This window comes from Siphateles boraxobius, unplaced genomic scaffold (assembly GCF_051911475.1).
Source record: "Siphateles boraxobius isolate OS27281-9 unplaced genomic scaffold, OSU_SipBor_1 22, whole genome shotgun sequence".
In the NCBI taxonomy this organism is placed as follows: domain Eukaryota; kingdom Metazoa; phylum Chordata; class Actinopteri; order Cypriniformes; family Leuciscidae; genus Siphateles; species Siphateles boraxobius.
The window spans coordinates 39088611-39105269 of record NW_027508833.1 but is presented as its reverse complement, the minus strand read 5'-3'; the positions used below and the strand labels follow the sequence as shown (position 1 = coordinate 39105269).

Below are 16659 nucleotides of genomic sequence, written 5' to 3'. Positions count from 1 at the left end.
GATTTTTCCAACAAAACTCCCTCCATTTCTGTGACCTGGTGCATGTCCATTGATACCTCCATATTATTGTCTATTCTTCCTCAGATATAATTATTCCTCCTTCCTTCTCCCATTTTGTTTTAATATAGTCGAGTGCGTTTTAAGATTTAACAGACATTTATATACGCATGAAATAATTCTACCAAACAAATCGGATGCTTTTCTGAACAATTCCATTATAACTTTCCCTGTTTTAGCCGCATTCTTCATCTTCATATTAACAAACTGTCGCATCTGTAGATATCGGTAGAACTCTTGTGTTTCTAATGAGTATTTCTCTTTGAGTGTTTCAAAGACTTGTTATTGTGTCATGTATAAGATTTATACATGCACAATATGCATATTAGTGTACCTCCAGCCAGAAGCTGCTTTCCCAGCCAGCAAATTCCTCGCATTACCTCCAGAGGCCAAATATACCTAAAAAAGACAAGTAAGTCCATGAAGTATTTCACATTTGGTGCTTTTCCACTACACAGTACCAACTCGACTCGACTCGCCTTTGTTTGGTTTTCCACTGTGTAAAAGTTGTACCTGTACCTGCTTTCGGTACTTTTTTTCGTATCACCTGCGGCGAGGTTCTGAGCGAGCTGAGGCGATACTAAAATGTGGCGTGAAAACACTGCAGACTGCTGATTGGTCAGAGAGAATCGTCACTATTCACTGCATCATTATTGCACGCGCTGTTTTTTTCAGCAGTGTTTAGTTTTGCTGCCCTCAGCCTCTCCTGAAACAATGTTTGTCTTCTTTCTGTGAGAAACAGCCACATCCCGAGGATCAAAAACAGCATATACTCAATTTCCTCCATTGTCCTGTGTGTGTGTGTGTCGCGAAGATGATTACATCACAGCAGTTTCCTGTGGCGTCGCTATGACGACCAGATACTATTGTGGAGGTACTATCTGTAATGGAAAACGGAGCGAAAAGCGAGCCGAGTCGAGCTGGTACTTGTAATGGAAAAGCGCCAATTGACATGCTCTTGCATATTTTGAAACTTATGTGGTTGCATATTTTGAAACTTCATTAAGTTAGAGTAGCATACTTCGGAGATAGCACTGGCAAGAGTGCAGTCTGCGATATCCTGATATGAAGTTGATATAGACGAGGGAGAGCCAAAGGAGAGAGTGCGTTGCTGAGCACAGGGAGGAGGTGATGGAGTGGAGGAAGACTCAGGCTCATATCCAGTGACAGATGTCTCCAGGCTGACATCTAGAGATAATAGTGGATCTGATTAATTAAGTGAATTCGAAGCATAGCCCTTGGGTTTACGGGTTATTGCTCACCCTGGACTGACAGCCATCTACGCTGAGCTTTTGAAGTCTGCAACGGGATAATAGGAGGTCGAGTCCTTGCTTTGAATTCTGAGGCTCCATTTACCTGAGGAATGAGGTGAAGAGCTTGAAAAATATCTGTCTAATTTAAAATAACCCTTAACACACTTTTTAGTGTGGTGCCTTACCTGTATCAATGGTGAGGTAATGTCTTTCATTATGGCAGCATTGCTGCTGTTATACCCCGAAGTGGGCCCTGAGGAAAGACTCAGGTTTGAACCACTACATAAAGTACTGTTACTAATGCGTGTGCGAAACAGCAGGTCATCCTACATGAGACACAGGGAGAGAAGGAAAGAAAATATGAAACGATTTCTAAATAAGAAAAGGGCAGCAATACTTTATAAGAATTAAAGGGATAGTTCACCCAAAAATGAAAATTCAGTCAGTAATTACTCTCCCTCATGTTGTTCAACCCCGTAAGACCTTCGTTCATCTTCGGAACACGAATTAAGATATTCTGTATTAAATCTGAGAGCTGGATCACTCCTCCATAGGCTTCTAAGGGATTGAAACTTGTTCCCCGAAAAGTTATTAAAGACATCGTTAAAATAGTCCAAGTGACTACAGTTGCTCAATCTTAAGTCTATCAAGCGACGAGAATACTTTTTGTGCGCAAAAACAAACAAAAATAACGACTTTATTTCAACTATGGATTTCCTTCTCTGTGGGCCTCGAGTCAGTTCACTAGTGTAACAGCGCAGCGCTTCTGTGTTGTACGTCACACGCAGGCTCACTATTGGCCGACGCTGGTCATGTGTGTGATGGGTGTGATGTACAACACAGAAGCGCTGCGCTGTTACACTAGTGAACTCACTCGAGGCCCACAGAGAAGGAAATGAATAGTTGAAATAAAGTCGTTATTTTTGTTTGTTTTTGCGCACAAAAAGTATTCTCAACGCTTGATAAACTTAAGATTGAGACACTGTAGTCACTTGGACTATTTTAACGATGTCTTTAATAACTTTTCGGGGCTGGCAAGTGTCAATCCCTTAGAAGCCTATGGAGGAGTGATCCAGCTCTCAGATTTAATACAGAATATCTTAATTCGTGTTCCGAAGATGAACGAAGGTCTTACGGGGTTGAACAACATGAGGGAGAGTAATTACTGACAGAATTTTCACTTTTGGGTGAACTATCCCTTTAGGAATGATCAAGTGCCACTAACCTTGACTGCCTGAGAGAGAGCTTGCTGCTGTATTCGTCTCTTCTCCTGTTCGGCCCTCTCACGGAGTCGATCTCGTGCACGGGCAATCTCTACTCTTGCCTCCTCGCGGGCTCGGCTGTAGTCACGCAATAGAAGCTCAATATCAGATGGACACTGATCCTCCCGCCTTGGTGGATCAGGAACTCTAGAGAAGAACATCTGGTTTAGTATATAGAATTATAGAATATTATCTTTTGTTTAATGCATCTCCAAATCACCTGCTGGTTTCGACAATCTCTTTTCTGAGCTGCTGCAGATATTCCTGACGTCTGCTAGGCAGGTCTGAAATTCGTTGAGATCGCTCCTCCTCATAATTTATAGGGATCCGATGCTTACTGGGACTGAGACTCCGAGCACGGCGACACATCTGGAGACGGGCTTCTCTCTCTTTTCTCAAACTTTCAATGCTCTTCCTATGCCTTATGACAGAATAGAATTACATTCATAACAAGCTCTGTAAACTAAGGGTGCTTTCACACTAGGTTCAGTTGCGTAGTTGGTCCAAACCAGAGTTTGATTATTCCACTCTCCCCCAGCCCCCACTGGATTGTGTTCACACTGTATTGTTTTTGTTTTGTCGTGTTGGTAATTAGGAGGAGATGGCAAAATGCATAGCTTTTTCTCATCTCAGTTTTATACTTTGATTTTTAGGAAACAATCGGGTCTATTGCAGATTTCAAATCGATTTCTTAGGCGCGCAAAAATAATTGCTAAAAAAGTTTAGAATTTTGATTCTAAACTGAACTCAGGTGGCACTGAGAATTGGGTAAGAGTTTGACGTGCAATTAAACTCGAGGTTCTGTTGGGTGCAGACTGGTTTGACTCCATTCATAGAGGGAAAAATCTGGGTCTACTGGAGACGTCCAATAGATTCCTTAGGCGCGCCGAAAGAACACCAGAGACAGTGTAATCACCATGGGAAAATCTCAGAGTAAAACTGGGAGCTGTGAAAAATATGATGCATCGTTGTTTTGCCAGATGAGAAGTTTATCTATGTATCATATTTAATTCCTTTTACAACTGTATCATCTTTATATCTCTTTTAATTCCTTTTATAACTGTTCTAATTGTCCTTGCTTTTATTTTGTGATTATTTATTTTAATCCTTTCTGTGTAAAGCACTTTGAATTACCATAGTGTATGAAATGTGCTATATAAATAAACTTGTCTTGCCTTGCCTTTTGAACCTTTGATTTTGTTTTTCAAAGCATCAACACAGAAAGGTTCTTACATCTATCTGGTGCAAATGTATTGCAGAAGTTGTTAAAGAAAATCACATTCTGCTGGAGTCATTCACATCATCCAAACAAACCAAAAGTGCTAGTGTGAAAGCACCCTAATCAACTGTCAAATATTATAAAAAAACTAAAGAAAGCAAAACTTTCACTATACCTAAAATAAGTAAATCACAGATTATACAGACCTGTTAAGGAGCTCCTGTTGGTTACAGGCTGAAGATACTTCTTTGGAACCAGACTTGAGCATTTTAAGCAGAGTGTCTGTTTCCCCTTGGCCATAGTGCAGCCTGGCCTCTGTGAGCTCAACAGTCAGCTGATGAGGGCTCAGATCCAGATGTACAGATGCTAAAACCTGTTCACGTTCTTTCCTCAGCTTCTCAATTTCTTGTGTCCTCCTATCCACTTTCTCGGATGACTCTGGTCTATAGACAGAACTAGGGCTTTGTGACTCCATTGGCTGCCGGTAACTGGGACTGAGCCTTGTGAAGTGATGTCCAGTTGGTCTGTTTATTTTACTAAGCGTTGATGGTGCCTGCTGACTGATGCCAGACCAGTTAGTAAATTTGTTGTGCATGGGCAGATCATCAGGGATCCATTGATATTCTCTAAGCACGCTGGTCTCTGCCAGAGGATTGATGTTGACCAGAACATCTGTGTTGCAATCGCTTGGCACCAGAGACATCAAATCATCTTCCTGCTGTTGCATTGTACTTTGTTTTGAATGATCCCAACACTTTATTATATACTCAGATGATCTGTGACTCAACTGGCTTTTCACAGGTGACAAATGAGGCCTTTCTGAAGTTTCCAATTTAGATGGTCTAACTTGAACTGAGGATGATGCATGTTGTACACCAATGGTGCTGTTTGAAGGAGAGAGGGAGATTCTTTGTAGGTGAGATGGAGAACAGTTAATAGTGGGTTGACTTATTATCCTGTCCTCAACTTCACGAGAGCATTCATTTGTCTCATTTTGCATACATTTGCTTTGTGGAAAGACGCTATTTGAGTAGTCAGATCCATTCAGATTTGGACAACTAAGGTCACTCAGGTTTTCAAAGTTCACAGATGATACTGATGTAGATATTGTTTTTGCATTTTTACTGTGAAGGTTCTCCTGAGCTAGTACAATATTCTCATGTTTAGACATTTTATGACCTTTAAATTGCATGTTGTATACTTTTGAACATTGTTTCTCTGCAATATGTTGTCCCTCAGTTGTCTTATTGTTTATTAAACCATGGGTTGTTTTTATTTGTCTTTGCTGGGTGTATCTTGCAGCCTTCACAGTAAGTATAGGGGAGCATGCACGATCCATGAGCATAATGTGTTTATTAAAGCATGTCCTCTTGTCTACATTTCTGTGATAAGTCTGATTATCCTTTTGCTTTAAATGTGAGTTTTTCTTATAAGAATGATCCACAGTGTCACCTTCAAATGCTTCCAAAGTGGAGGAATCCAGATTCGGCACAATAGTCTCTAATGAAAGAACCTTTTGGGGAGGAATCTGAACATTTTGACTGTCAGTGCCCTTTGAGCCTTTGGGACGTAAATCGGGCAGGCTTTTAATTCTTTCAAAGGCTTGTTCACTTTCTGCATCACCATCTATCTGGGACACATTGCAAATATCTGAGCCAATCACTTTGACAATAACATTGACTTCATGGGATGTAGCATTCTTTGACACTGGAGCATTCTCTGTCTGGACCCCAATATCCAATGAAGTTTGTGTACAACTGCCCATCTTGTGGTTACTGCCAGAATGCACAGTAGAAACCTGGAAACAGTGTTTAGGACAGTCATATTTGGGTGGCCTTTCCCCTGTTCGCATACACTGTATGTTCCCCAGAAGATCAGAGGTGTTGAGTATCAGGTCAGATAAATGTTCAGACATGTTCTGTAGACTTGCCCATGTGGTTGGGGCACTATTCCCCGGTTTGGACACTGGTGTCTGGGTGCTGCTTCTTCGGTGACGGCTCTTTTTTTTAAGGTCCTTATTAACCTCAATGGTCTGTGTGCCATGATCACACCTGCTTGGACTCGGATGTTCCTGAGATTCATACTCAGAGGAGTAGACCAGGACTATTTCGTCAACTTGACCTGAACTGTGGCCTAACTCCTCTGAGGCACCACTGTAAGAGTCACATTTCAAAGCAGTTAGGGTCTGCTTATTTGAACAACTAGAGGAATAAGAATCTTTCAGCAGAGGCTCAGGAGAAATTGGATCTCTAGAATATCCATTACCACTCAATGTGCTAGAGAGCCCTTTATGATTTACATAAGTGCTCAAATGGGAACTGAAAGGTGGGTCCTGAGTATTTAGGCCATTGTCTACACTACAGCACCTGGTCATATTCTTGTTGGAACTACTGAGTGGAGAGTGTTGGCAGGATATACTAGCAGCACTTCCAAAGACCTGCTTTTTAGGGACTGCTGTTTTCACCCCTATAGTAGTTCTTGTATGAATAAATGGGTTAATATCACTTGAAGCAAAATGCATTGCAGAATCCCTTGTCTGTGTTTGTGTCTTCTCAAATGGATGTGCGTGGTCTTTCACACAAACATCTAAAACATCTTCTGAAGAACCATTCATCCTGAAAGTAATGTCTTTATCGCCCTTTGAATTAACCATCTCAGTCTTTTGCATTTCTTCAGAGGGACCAAACTCTTGTTGACATGCAGTTGTCTCAATCTCTGCTTCTCCACGTAAGGAAACTGCTGGCTGCTGGGTATATCTCTCTTTTGGTTGTGCTTCTAATGATCTTGGACTAATTCTTGAAGGAAAAGGAATGCTTTCATCATGTGGAGGCTTTTCGTGTTTGCCAAGGACATTTTGTCTGCTAGCAAGCAGGTTTGCCCGTGAAGAAGGTTTGGTAGGAGAAACATGTCTTTTAGATGTGGTACTCTCATCTGAGGATAAATCAGTGGATGAACTTGGAGGTGCCATAAAGTGGGCCCTTCTGCATCGCTTTTGTTTTCCTTTCCGTCTATCATCATTGCCATTGCCAACTAAATGTTTTGTAGAATCTTCTGTTGTGCAATATTCTCCTCTACCTCTGTCTGTAGATTTACATCTGTTATGCCATTCCTTTGTATTTTGACTGCAAGGAGTTGGTTTTGAGCTGTGACATACCTCAACAGTTGATGAGGGATTGGCCACAGATTTATCAGGTTTACAAGTTGACTGGTGACTTGACTGGTGATTTTTAGGCATATATGGATCTTGATCTTGATTATGGATCTTGATCCCTTTGATATAACTATTGCTATACTGAGATTTAATCACAAATTTCACATCATTACTTTTGCAGATGGCCTGATCCTCTGATTGTAGATCCTTGTCAACTTTTTCAATATCACCGTTTTTAAGCACATTGCGCATTTGGGGTTTTTGTGATGCCTGATGGCGTAAATCTGAAATTGTAGCATCTTTTCTGAAATCTTCAGAGTAACTGTTAGGTATGTGCTCCATGGATCTTACTCTGTCTTTATCACTACTACTGCTGATAGTAGTGGTAATGATTTCCAAGGAATGTTTAGAACAATCTTTATCTTGGCTTACAAAACCAGAATATTTTCCAAGGTTTCCAGGACCAAATTCATAAAACGTTAGCTTGCTCAAAGGCCAGGCTTCAGGAGCAGGGTAATTCTCGTCCACTGCTGAATGGTGATGTTCCAAATTTGATGTTGTAAAATGATATGGATGTGTTTTTTTATTTTTTACCTCTGAATTAGGTAACGTTATAGCACTGTCTTCCACGGTTTGCTGACATGTGTTAGCCATATCACTATCTGTCTCTTCAGAGAGTAAACCTGAGACTGTATGTTTTACTGTTGCTTCGGTAGGTAATGACACCTGAAGAATATTGCATTGGTTGGACATTACAGGAGTTGAGATCTTCACAAAACAGTTTTCACTCAGTGAACATTTGGTTTCATTCAAAAGTCTTGAATGTCCATGTGTTAGTGGTTTATCATCAAATTTGTGCATTTCCATTGAGGTCGGCACACTTTGATTTTGTTTTGTTTCATTGTTGACAATCTGTGCATTCAGGTATGTGGACTGATGATCTTTCTGGACTTTATCTAACCCATTTGTAAGCTTAAGAGATGGAGTAGCTTGTCCATACATGCAGGGTTGCTTTTGAACAGGGGTTGAAGCATCAATGTACTTTCTTAGTTGGGTGCATACAATAATGTTCTCTCTTGATGTATTCAACCCAATAATTGTTTCCTTTAGACAAGGCAACACTGATTCAATTGAATTTACTCTATCTGGGCTCTGTGCCTCTATAGCACAATATGGTACTGACTCCACATTTTCATTAATATATCCACATTTTGGACTTTCTTGTTCTGCTTTTCTCTCCGTCTTCCTCACAATAAACTCTTCTGTGCCATTAGAGTTCCCACTCATAGTCAGAGAATGTCTTGATTCTGTTCCATTCTCCAAATGCACAGTAGTGTTGTCCGTATAATTCTCTGATTTTGCCATATGTGAGAAATGATGGGAATTACTATTTTCATCCTGAGTACTTTTGTAATCAAATTCATAGTTGTTTGTCTTGGACTTGAAATCATCCAGTTCAACCAAAGAAGTGTTTTCTTTCTTTGTGTCCAACTCGTGATCTTCACCACAGCCTTCTCTCAGAGACAAATTAAAGTGTTCTTTCACCACCTCTGATATTTTATCATTAATTGCAGAGTTGCTCATTTGAAAATATCTGTTATTGAATGTCTTTCTCTCCAAAATCTGAATTGCATCTTTTGTATCCTCTTTACAGTAGTCATTAATGTTTTTAATCTCAGGACTCCTAGAGGATTTCAGGCTATCACAATTTGTTGGTGTCAATCCACAATCGAATGTACTGCTGTCATTTCTAAAAATATTGATGTGATCTTTGCTGATTAAATCCTTGTGAGCATCAATGGTTGGTGATGCACTTTCCATTCCCTTCTCTTTAAGCTCTTGATCAGAGTTTTCCATCTTAGTGAGCAAATTTTCCAAATCAGATGCATTTTTTACTGATTCTCGGTTGATAGTTGAACAAATAGACTGTTCCTGATCCATATTTAAGAGTGTTGTATCAGTGTCTGAAACATCATCATTTTTCTTTGATAGCTTCATATTTCCCACAAAGCCTTTCATTTTACATGTTCCAGTGACTGACTCATTCTTCAACTGGACACAAAAGCATTTAACATCTCTGCCAAAACTATTAACTTCATCATGCTTTTCTGATTGTTCGATTGTCAAGGCATAAATTTTGGTATCTTTTATGCAAGCCCTTTCAGTGCACTGTTTTGTGTAGAAACAATTATTTTCTACATCATCCGTGGTTTTGCCATGGTCATTGCTTGCATTGATGAGTGCTTCATTTAGAATCGGTGTTGCTTTTGAGTTATTTACTTCTGGATCTCCTGGATTGATGTATGTTGAAACCTGATAACCAATTGTTAGGCTTAATTTTGACTTCATAGAAGATTCCTCAGGGTACATTGGATATGATGATGGGTTCTCCTCACTGATATGTGAATCTTTCCTACTCAAGTTAACTGGGAAGCACTTTAAAAGTCTAGTATCTGTTGAGATGTCACCATCTTTGGAACCAGAGTTAGTCACCAATGCTTCAGTCACAATGGGATTCAGTGGTTCATATTCAGTGGTTAGTTTATTTGTGTATGCCACCCCATCTGGATTGATATCTGTGGAATCACACACTGTGTGAGCTATACATGGTTCTGCATTGGTAATCAGCTCCTCAAAATCCATCTCCTGCCCTAAAACTATAAAACTAGAATCACCCTCATTGCTATCAAACAACAAGGTATTCTCAAAAGACGTGTCATTTTGTTCTTCAAGTGTTGCTTTTTCATCCTGAGTGGAGTCAGAGTGAGGTGAGCTCTGGCTTTCTGAGACATTCATGTCTGACAGATCCAGACTAGTAGAGCCATGGCATATACTGCTCTGTGTGTGTGGATCCTGTTTGAGTAAGTGTCCTGAAGCCCTGATGGTTCTGGGACTGTCTGCTGCGTCAGTGGATGACCAAGCATCAGTAAGAGCAAGTGGATTCTCGATTTCTCTGATACTGGCACCACTACAGGGTCTAGATTCAGACGCTTGACAAGACCCTTGGCCATTCGTCGGTTTCAACTTTTGACTACCATTTAGGCTCCAGAAAAGCTCTGCAGGAACATCTTTGGATATTTTCATCTCGTCTTTATTGCCGACTGACGGAGAGATGAATGACGCAGATAACGGATGGGAGGTTAAGTGGCTTGGAACTTTTTTAAACCTGAGCACTGGTCTGGCAGTGACATGCTTTCCACTTCTCTCCATAACAAGAGAATCTTGAGACATCCGACTGTCTTCACTCTCAGCTTCACTGGAATCATATTCCTCTTGGTGAAGCTGCTCAGACAGAGCTGTAGCGTAAGCTGACGACAGTGAATCCAATGAGAAAATACTATCACAATCTGAAGAACCATTGGGATCCTCCCCACCACCTTGTTTCATCCACCCAGCTGCTTCTTTTTGCACTGCAACACATTGCTTGGTGCTCGTCAGAGCTTCTGCACTATGCCAGTGCCTTGGTTGCTTATTTTTTAGTGAGCTAAGCTGCTCCAAACTTTCATAAGATATTGATGATTTGATAGGGCACTGTTCCTGTAGGTCTCTCACAGACTTATTTTTGTTTGACTTCTCGTTAAATTGACATATCACTTGGTTAACAGATTTCAAACTTCTATGTCCCCTTAAGCCTGATGGTGGCTTGCGGACAACTTTAGCCAAGGCGGTCCTGAACCTAGAACCAACAGAGTGTGAAAACACCTTACGGATAGTCTCTAAACTTTTATTTCCACCTTGAGATAGACTCTTTGTTCCCTTAATAGTAGTTTTCTGTTTTATTATAGGTAATACTTTTCTAGTGCCTTTGGTGTTTGAATCCAGAAAATTGTTGTCTTGGTCACTTGTGCTTTTCTTGATTAACAACCTTGAGGACACAGTTTTTGCCTTTTTCGCTTCAGGTGATTTTGCATCTTTTAAAGGGCTTTTGAAGCTGTTTGAGAAACTGGCCCAACTTGAGGATACTTGGTCATATCTTGAGGGCATTGTGTTTGAACGCCTTCTGATCTTCTGATCTTGGAGACATTCATCAGATTCCCATTTAGTGGGACAAGCTAAGCCAGCTTGAGATGCTGTACACTCAGAAGATCTATTCCTTTTAAGGAACTGGCTGTTTGGAGAAAAAGGTAAATAAATGTTTTGAGTAAAAACAAAATATACTGTTCTAGGTGTAATGATAGTGCTTATTATATTTAATCAAGTGTTATCTTCACATGATTAAAACTTTGCTCATTAAAATTTACTACTTCCTTCTTTAGACCAGGTGAACTTAAAAAAAACAGGCACAGGGGTCTTATTCACAAAAAAAACATCAATTTTTTTGTGCCTAATTCACAACATGTGCATACACACATGAATTTGTTTTTCATCTCATTCTAATATTAATACATTTATTACATAAACGAAGTGAGGTATTATAAGCAATCGCATGCACAAGGTTAGTAATTTGCATAAAACATGCTCAAACTTTCCATAAGTACTTTAAACTTTATAAGTACTTTCCACACAAGCTAATTCTCAGCACACATAAGATGCTCTTAAAGATGCACTCTGGCCTGAGAGCATTGGCAGCAAGATCCTAAAGAAATGCTGATCCTCACAACCAGTTCAAACACAATAAAACCTTTTATACAGACCCAGGTTACGGACCTCTTATTAACCATCTCTAGATGCGCGTATCTGAGATTGTATTCAGAGGAACCTCGCAGGTTGGGCTATAATGCCCCTGAGAGTACATGGCTTTTGTGTAAATGTGGTTTCTGATGTTCCAAAAAAAATTCATGAATTTGTATGAAAGTTATACATAAATCATGTTTGTTTTGTGAAAACATTTGTATGCAGATTTCACGTATGCACGGTATCCACCGTATGCACGGTTAGTGAATGAGACCCAGGCCCAGTCCCAATTCGCCTACTTATACTACGACCTAGAAGTATGTACTCTTTTTGTGAAGAAAAAGTACATACTTTTGAGTGTGTAGCAAAAGAGTATGCAAGCTTTGGGACATACTATCACGTCATCTTTAACGGACAGATTTGTCGCGTGCGTCACCGTAAACTGCCCTGTCAATCATCCTGTCACTGTAAACTGCCCTGTCAATCATCTTGTCACGGTTAAAATTCTCTATTCAATCTAATTTGATTTCCTAGCGTTTCGAGAGAAATGTAGTCGCACGTTCTTCTGCAGTCGTGGGTCTTTCATGCGGAGACTCTCCTCATGTGTTTGTAATATAATGAATATAATGATGCATTTTAAAAGGTAATGGCTCAACATATCTTTACAAAAGTTCACAATGCTGCTGCAGATGCAATATAATGTAGACAACTAGAATAAATACATTTTCGTCAGATTAGATACTGATAATGAATCACTCAAACACCTTTATCTAAACCTCTCTACATAACCGCCGGACTCGCGCGTCCTCCATGTCTGTAGTTTTTTAACACTTTTCAGTCGTGTTTGTAGTTCTAACCAAATCCTCGTCTAACGCGCGATGGGTTGTGGGCAATATTAGCCGTTAGCGTGCGCATCGATCTGCACTTCGGATTCTGACCGGGAATAGTAGATCATCCGGGTCTCTTTGCAACACTCATTTCAACATACTACGATTTGGGACGTAGTAATTCTATTTTCGAATACTATTTAGGACGGATAGTATGCGAATTGGGACTGGGCCCCAATGTTAGTTATTCACCTGGTTTACGCCTACCTAAAAATGGGAGTGTGTTGGGGATACAATCGGGACAGCAGATCAGCAGAAAAGGAATGCCTTCGTAAAGTCATTGGACGTCCCCTGAACTTTGAGGAGCACCCCAGTTCTGGAGACAAGGCTTCATCGCCTCCTTGTAGAAGTTCATTTTCCATCCTCTGCAGCTCTCGCTTAGCCTCCAACAGATGCCGCTTTCGCGCAATCTTCTCCAGTTGGTAATGTAACCTTTTGCGGCGCACACGGTTCTCAGCTCTGCGCAATGCATGATGTTTCAGCAGTTCCTCCTGCACCACCCTTTTCCTGTCACCCATTAAGAGTGACGGCGGGACTGTTTCAGCACTGCCTTCTTTCTCAGTCCCCTGACTTGATGAACGAATAGGAAGCATGAGATCTGTCTGAACCCCTGACTCAAGTGTTCCCTGTTCACTGTGGGCTGCAAGCCGTTGCTTTTCTTGCAAGATCCACCGCTTGACTTTAGATGCAAAAGAAACCAGAGTTTAGAGAAGCACAAGGCTTTACAATTGAAACAACAATTTGAAAGGACAATTTCTTACTGTCAGGTATTCAAGGTTCATTTGCTTTATTATTTGACTAGGGTGAAAGACTTTAATCCATTACTTAAAGGGATAGTTCACCCAAAAATGTAAACTCTGTCAGTAATTACTCTCCCTCATGTTGTTCAACCCCGTAAGACCTTCGTTCATCTTCGGAACACGAATTAAGATATTTTTGATTAAATCTGAGAGCTGGATCACTCCTCCATAGGCTTCTAAGGGATTGAAACTTGTTCCCCGAAAAAATATTAAAGACATCGTTAAAATAGTCCAAGTGACTACAGTGGCACAATCTTAAGTTTATCAAGCGACGAGAATACTTTTTGTGCGCAAAAAAGAACAAAAATAACGACTTTATTTCAACTATTTATTTCTTTCTCTGTGGGCCTCGAGTCAGTTAGCGTAGTGTAATTGCGCAGTGCTACGTCACACGTAGGCTCACTATTGGCCGACGCTGGTCATGTGTGTGTGATGCATGTGACGTACAACACAGAAGCGCTGCGCTGTTACACTAGTGAACTCACGTGAGGTCCACAGAGAAGGAAATCAATAGTTGAAATAAAGTCAATATTTTTGCGAACAAAAAGTATTCTCGTCGCTTTACAAACTTAAGATTGACCCACTGTAGTCACTTGGACTATTTTAATGATGTCTTTATTAACTTTTCGGGGAACAAGTTTCAATCCCTTAGAAGCCTATGGAGAAGTGATCCAGCTCTCAGATTTAATCAAAAATATCTTAATTCGTGTTCCGAAGATGAACGAAGGTCTTACGGGGTTGAACAACATGAGGGAGGGTAACTACTGACTGAATTTTATTTTTGGGTGAACTATCCATTTAAAAGCCTGTTTTAAGTTCTTTGCTGAATAACACAATATAGTATTTCAGTTCAACCTTTCTGAATGCTATAAAATTAGCAGTAAACTCTCTAATAACACAAGTGCAATTCAGCATTGAATCCCGCAGTTAAGCACAACTCTGTGTGTTTTTTGTACTCACTCTCAGTATACTGCTGTCGGAGACATGCCTGCTCTCTTTCCAGATCTCTTTCCGCTCTTTTCTGTTCCATCTGAATCTCCTCTCCTAGACACTCGATGTACCACTGCTGCTCCTCGAGTCGATGTCTGGGTGCGGTCCCATCATCGCTCTCATGAACACTTGCTCCAGCAACCCTGAGCACACAACAAACGCAAACTCTACGGATGATGCCCTCGTCAACCAGAAAATGACAGATAGTGCTGAAAAATTGCAGACCTTTTAACACAAGTCTAATTTATTTCCATTGTTCATTTCTTTTGTTTTCTACATACTCCCTGTAGTAACCAAGCAACACCATGACAACTCTATAAACAAATTATTCTCCAGAGGGCTTATTACGAGAGGAACATCATGAACTGTACAATATATATATATATATATATATATATATAGTTAGAAACTTTACTGCTTTTAAATGAACAAATCATATTTACCTGGTGTCAGAACTGGGTAGGCTGATCTCTGTAGAGCTGTAGACCAAACCTCCTTCACTAGTCTGCAAAGACCAACATTTTACATTATATCCATTCAATGCATTACATAAAAAATAATGGCATTAGACATTTAATTAACCTCATGAGTTAATTAATGAATCGATTGTATGTTAACTTTAAAAGCCCTAAAAATTACATTAAATACCTCAATAAATCAGATTTTTCTCAACAGATTTGGATCAAAGATATTATTTTTCAGAAGTTTTCTACCTTGGCTAGGCATTCAGGTTTAAGAAATACGTTTATTACAAAAACAGTGCACTAGCATAAATCAAACTAATATCTCTAGGAGTGTAACTTAAAGTTCTTAAAGTCTCCTCTTAAAATTGCCCGCTATTTAAGTAAATTAGGCTGACTGGGTAATACATTAAAAGATGACCTACAAAATATGCTAATAAACTGAAAATAAAATAAGCCAAGACCACTGACTAAAAACCTAAAGGTATAGTTCACCCAAAATTGAAAATTCTGTCATCATTTACTCACCATCATGTCATCCCAAACCCAAAAGTAGATATTAAATAGATTTAGTTTTTTTAGACTATAGTAAGAAGATTTTTCTACATAATATTTCACATAAAAAAAAGTACAAAAGACATTGTTAAAATATTCCAGTTGAATAGAGTGGTTTAATCCAAATCTTCTGAAAAGACATGATCACTTTCTATGATGAAAAGATTTATTTTAACCTTTTGTTCACGCCGGCCAGCATACACAGAGATATTAGGGACTTTAAGCAACGGCCTCTGGTGGAACGGCAACGGCGTTCTGGCGCTCTATTGCGCATGCGCGACTTAACTGCTACTTCACGACGTTCTACTGTAACCGTCTACTACGGGAGAGCAGCTGATTTGCCGTAGTCGCTACTACGTGAAAGATTAAGAAAGTTAATGTTATGTTTTATGGTATGTGGCATTGTAATTGTTTATGAATATCATTAAATGGCCAAAGCAACCCTCTCCTGCTTTTTAAAATCACTTTCTTTATTTGTATTTTGTCAAATTATTAAATTATCCCCTACGCCGTACTCTTCGCTGTTGCTTAGTGATTGTTGCGTTCTTTAACTACGGCAGTTAACCGTTTACTTCCGGCTGCCGTTGCCGTTCCATCAGCAGCTGTTGCTTAAAGTCCCTATTAAAACATGTTTGCTTGACATGCAAGAACAAATCTCATTGGTTCTTGTGAAAGCTCAAATATGATTGCATCACACGCAAGAACAAATCTCATTGGTTCTTGTATGTCAAGCAAGTGCTGCATGTAGTTTTAGCCCTCGTATCTCAAGGTCATTTTTTAGTGGATATATGCATTACAAAGCATGGACCGTACCCGTCTCCTCTCCCTCAGAACAGCCGCCTCTGCAGGATGGTTGAACCTAAACTTATGGAGTCCTGCTAAGGTAATCACTGCACCTTAAGGGAAATAGAGATACACAATAATACACATTATTTTGTTTGTACATGAGATAGGGTTGTTTTCTGCACATTGCATTTACCTTGTGCAAGTCTGCAGGGCTCCGTGATTTCTCTGTCATTGACCATGCAGATGTTCCCTGAGACTGGCTTCAGAGTCACCACCCCGCTCTTATTTCCGATCTCACAGGAGGAACCTTCTGGCAAGACTGAGGGTTTGAGGTGCAAGTTAATCACTGCTGTCCACTTCAAACAATTATATTGCCATACAGGTCTTCAGACTGGTTTCAACACATGTCAAATCTTAACACATTACACTAAAATTGCGATGTGGAAAATATGCGTCTCTGACCAACTCCGAAGGAGATTTGAGTGACCGGATCACAAGACGCAAGCCTAAACACGGCAAAAAATGCTTTTCTAACTTAGTATTTTTGTCTTGTTTACAGACCAAATATCAAAAAATTCCTAAATCAAGAGGCATTTATTAGATGAGTAAAGTGACATGAGATAT

The 16659-nt window shown here is 39.9% G+C and overlaps 1 protein-coding gene across 1 annotated transcript in view; it reads right to left on the bottom strand.

Annotated features, from left to right (window-relative positions):
• The window catches only part of stard9 (StAR-related lipid transfer (START) domain containing 9), a 70935-nt gene that overhangs the window by 9876 nt on the left and 44400 nt on the right, over nucleotides 1-16659 (bottom strand). The window contains exons 17-28 of the mRNA XM_077240121.1: nucleotides 16229-16354; nucleotides 16063-16145; nucleotides 14677-14738; nucleotides 14204-14376; nucleotides 12651-13122; nucleotides 3998-11050; nucleotides 2793-2993; nucleotides 2536-2719; nucleotides 1496-1636; nucleotides 1320-1413; nucleotides 1079-1245; nucleotides 392-456 (exon numbers count right to left, since the gene is read on the bottom strand). Of these exons, the coding sequence (XP_077096236.1) occupies nucleotides 392-456; nucleotides 1079-1245; nucleotides 1320-1413; nucleotides 1496-1636; nucleotides 2536-2719; nucleotides 2793-2993; nucleotides 3998-11050; nucleotides 12651-13122; nucleotides 14204-14376; nucleotides 14677-14738; nucleotides 16063-16145; nucleotides 16229-16354 (8821 nt within the window). The remainder of the gene's footprint in view (nucleotides 1-391; nucleotides 457-1078; nucleotides 1246-1319; nucleotides 1414-1495; nucleotides 1637-2535; nucleotides 2720-2792; nucleotides 2994-3997; nucleotides 11051-12650; nucleotides 13123-14203; nucleotides 14377-14676; nucleotides 14739-16062; nucleotides 16146-16228; nucleotides 16355-16659) is intronic.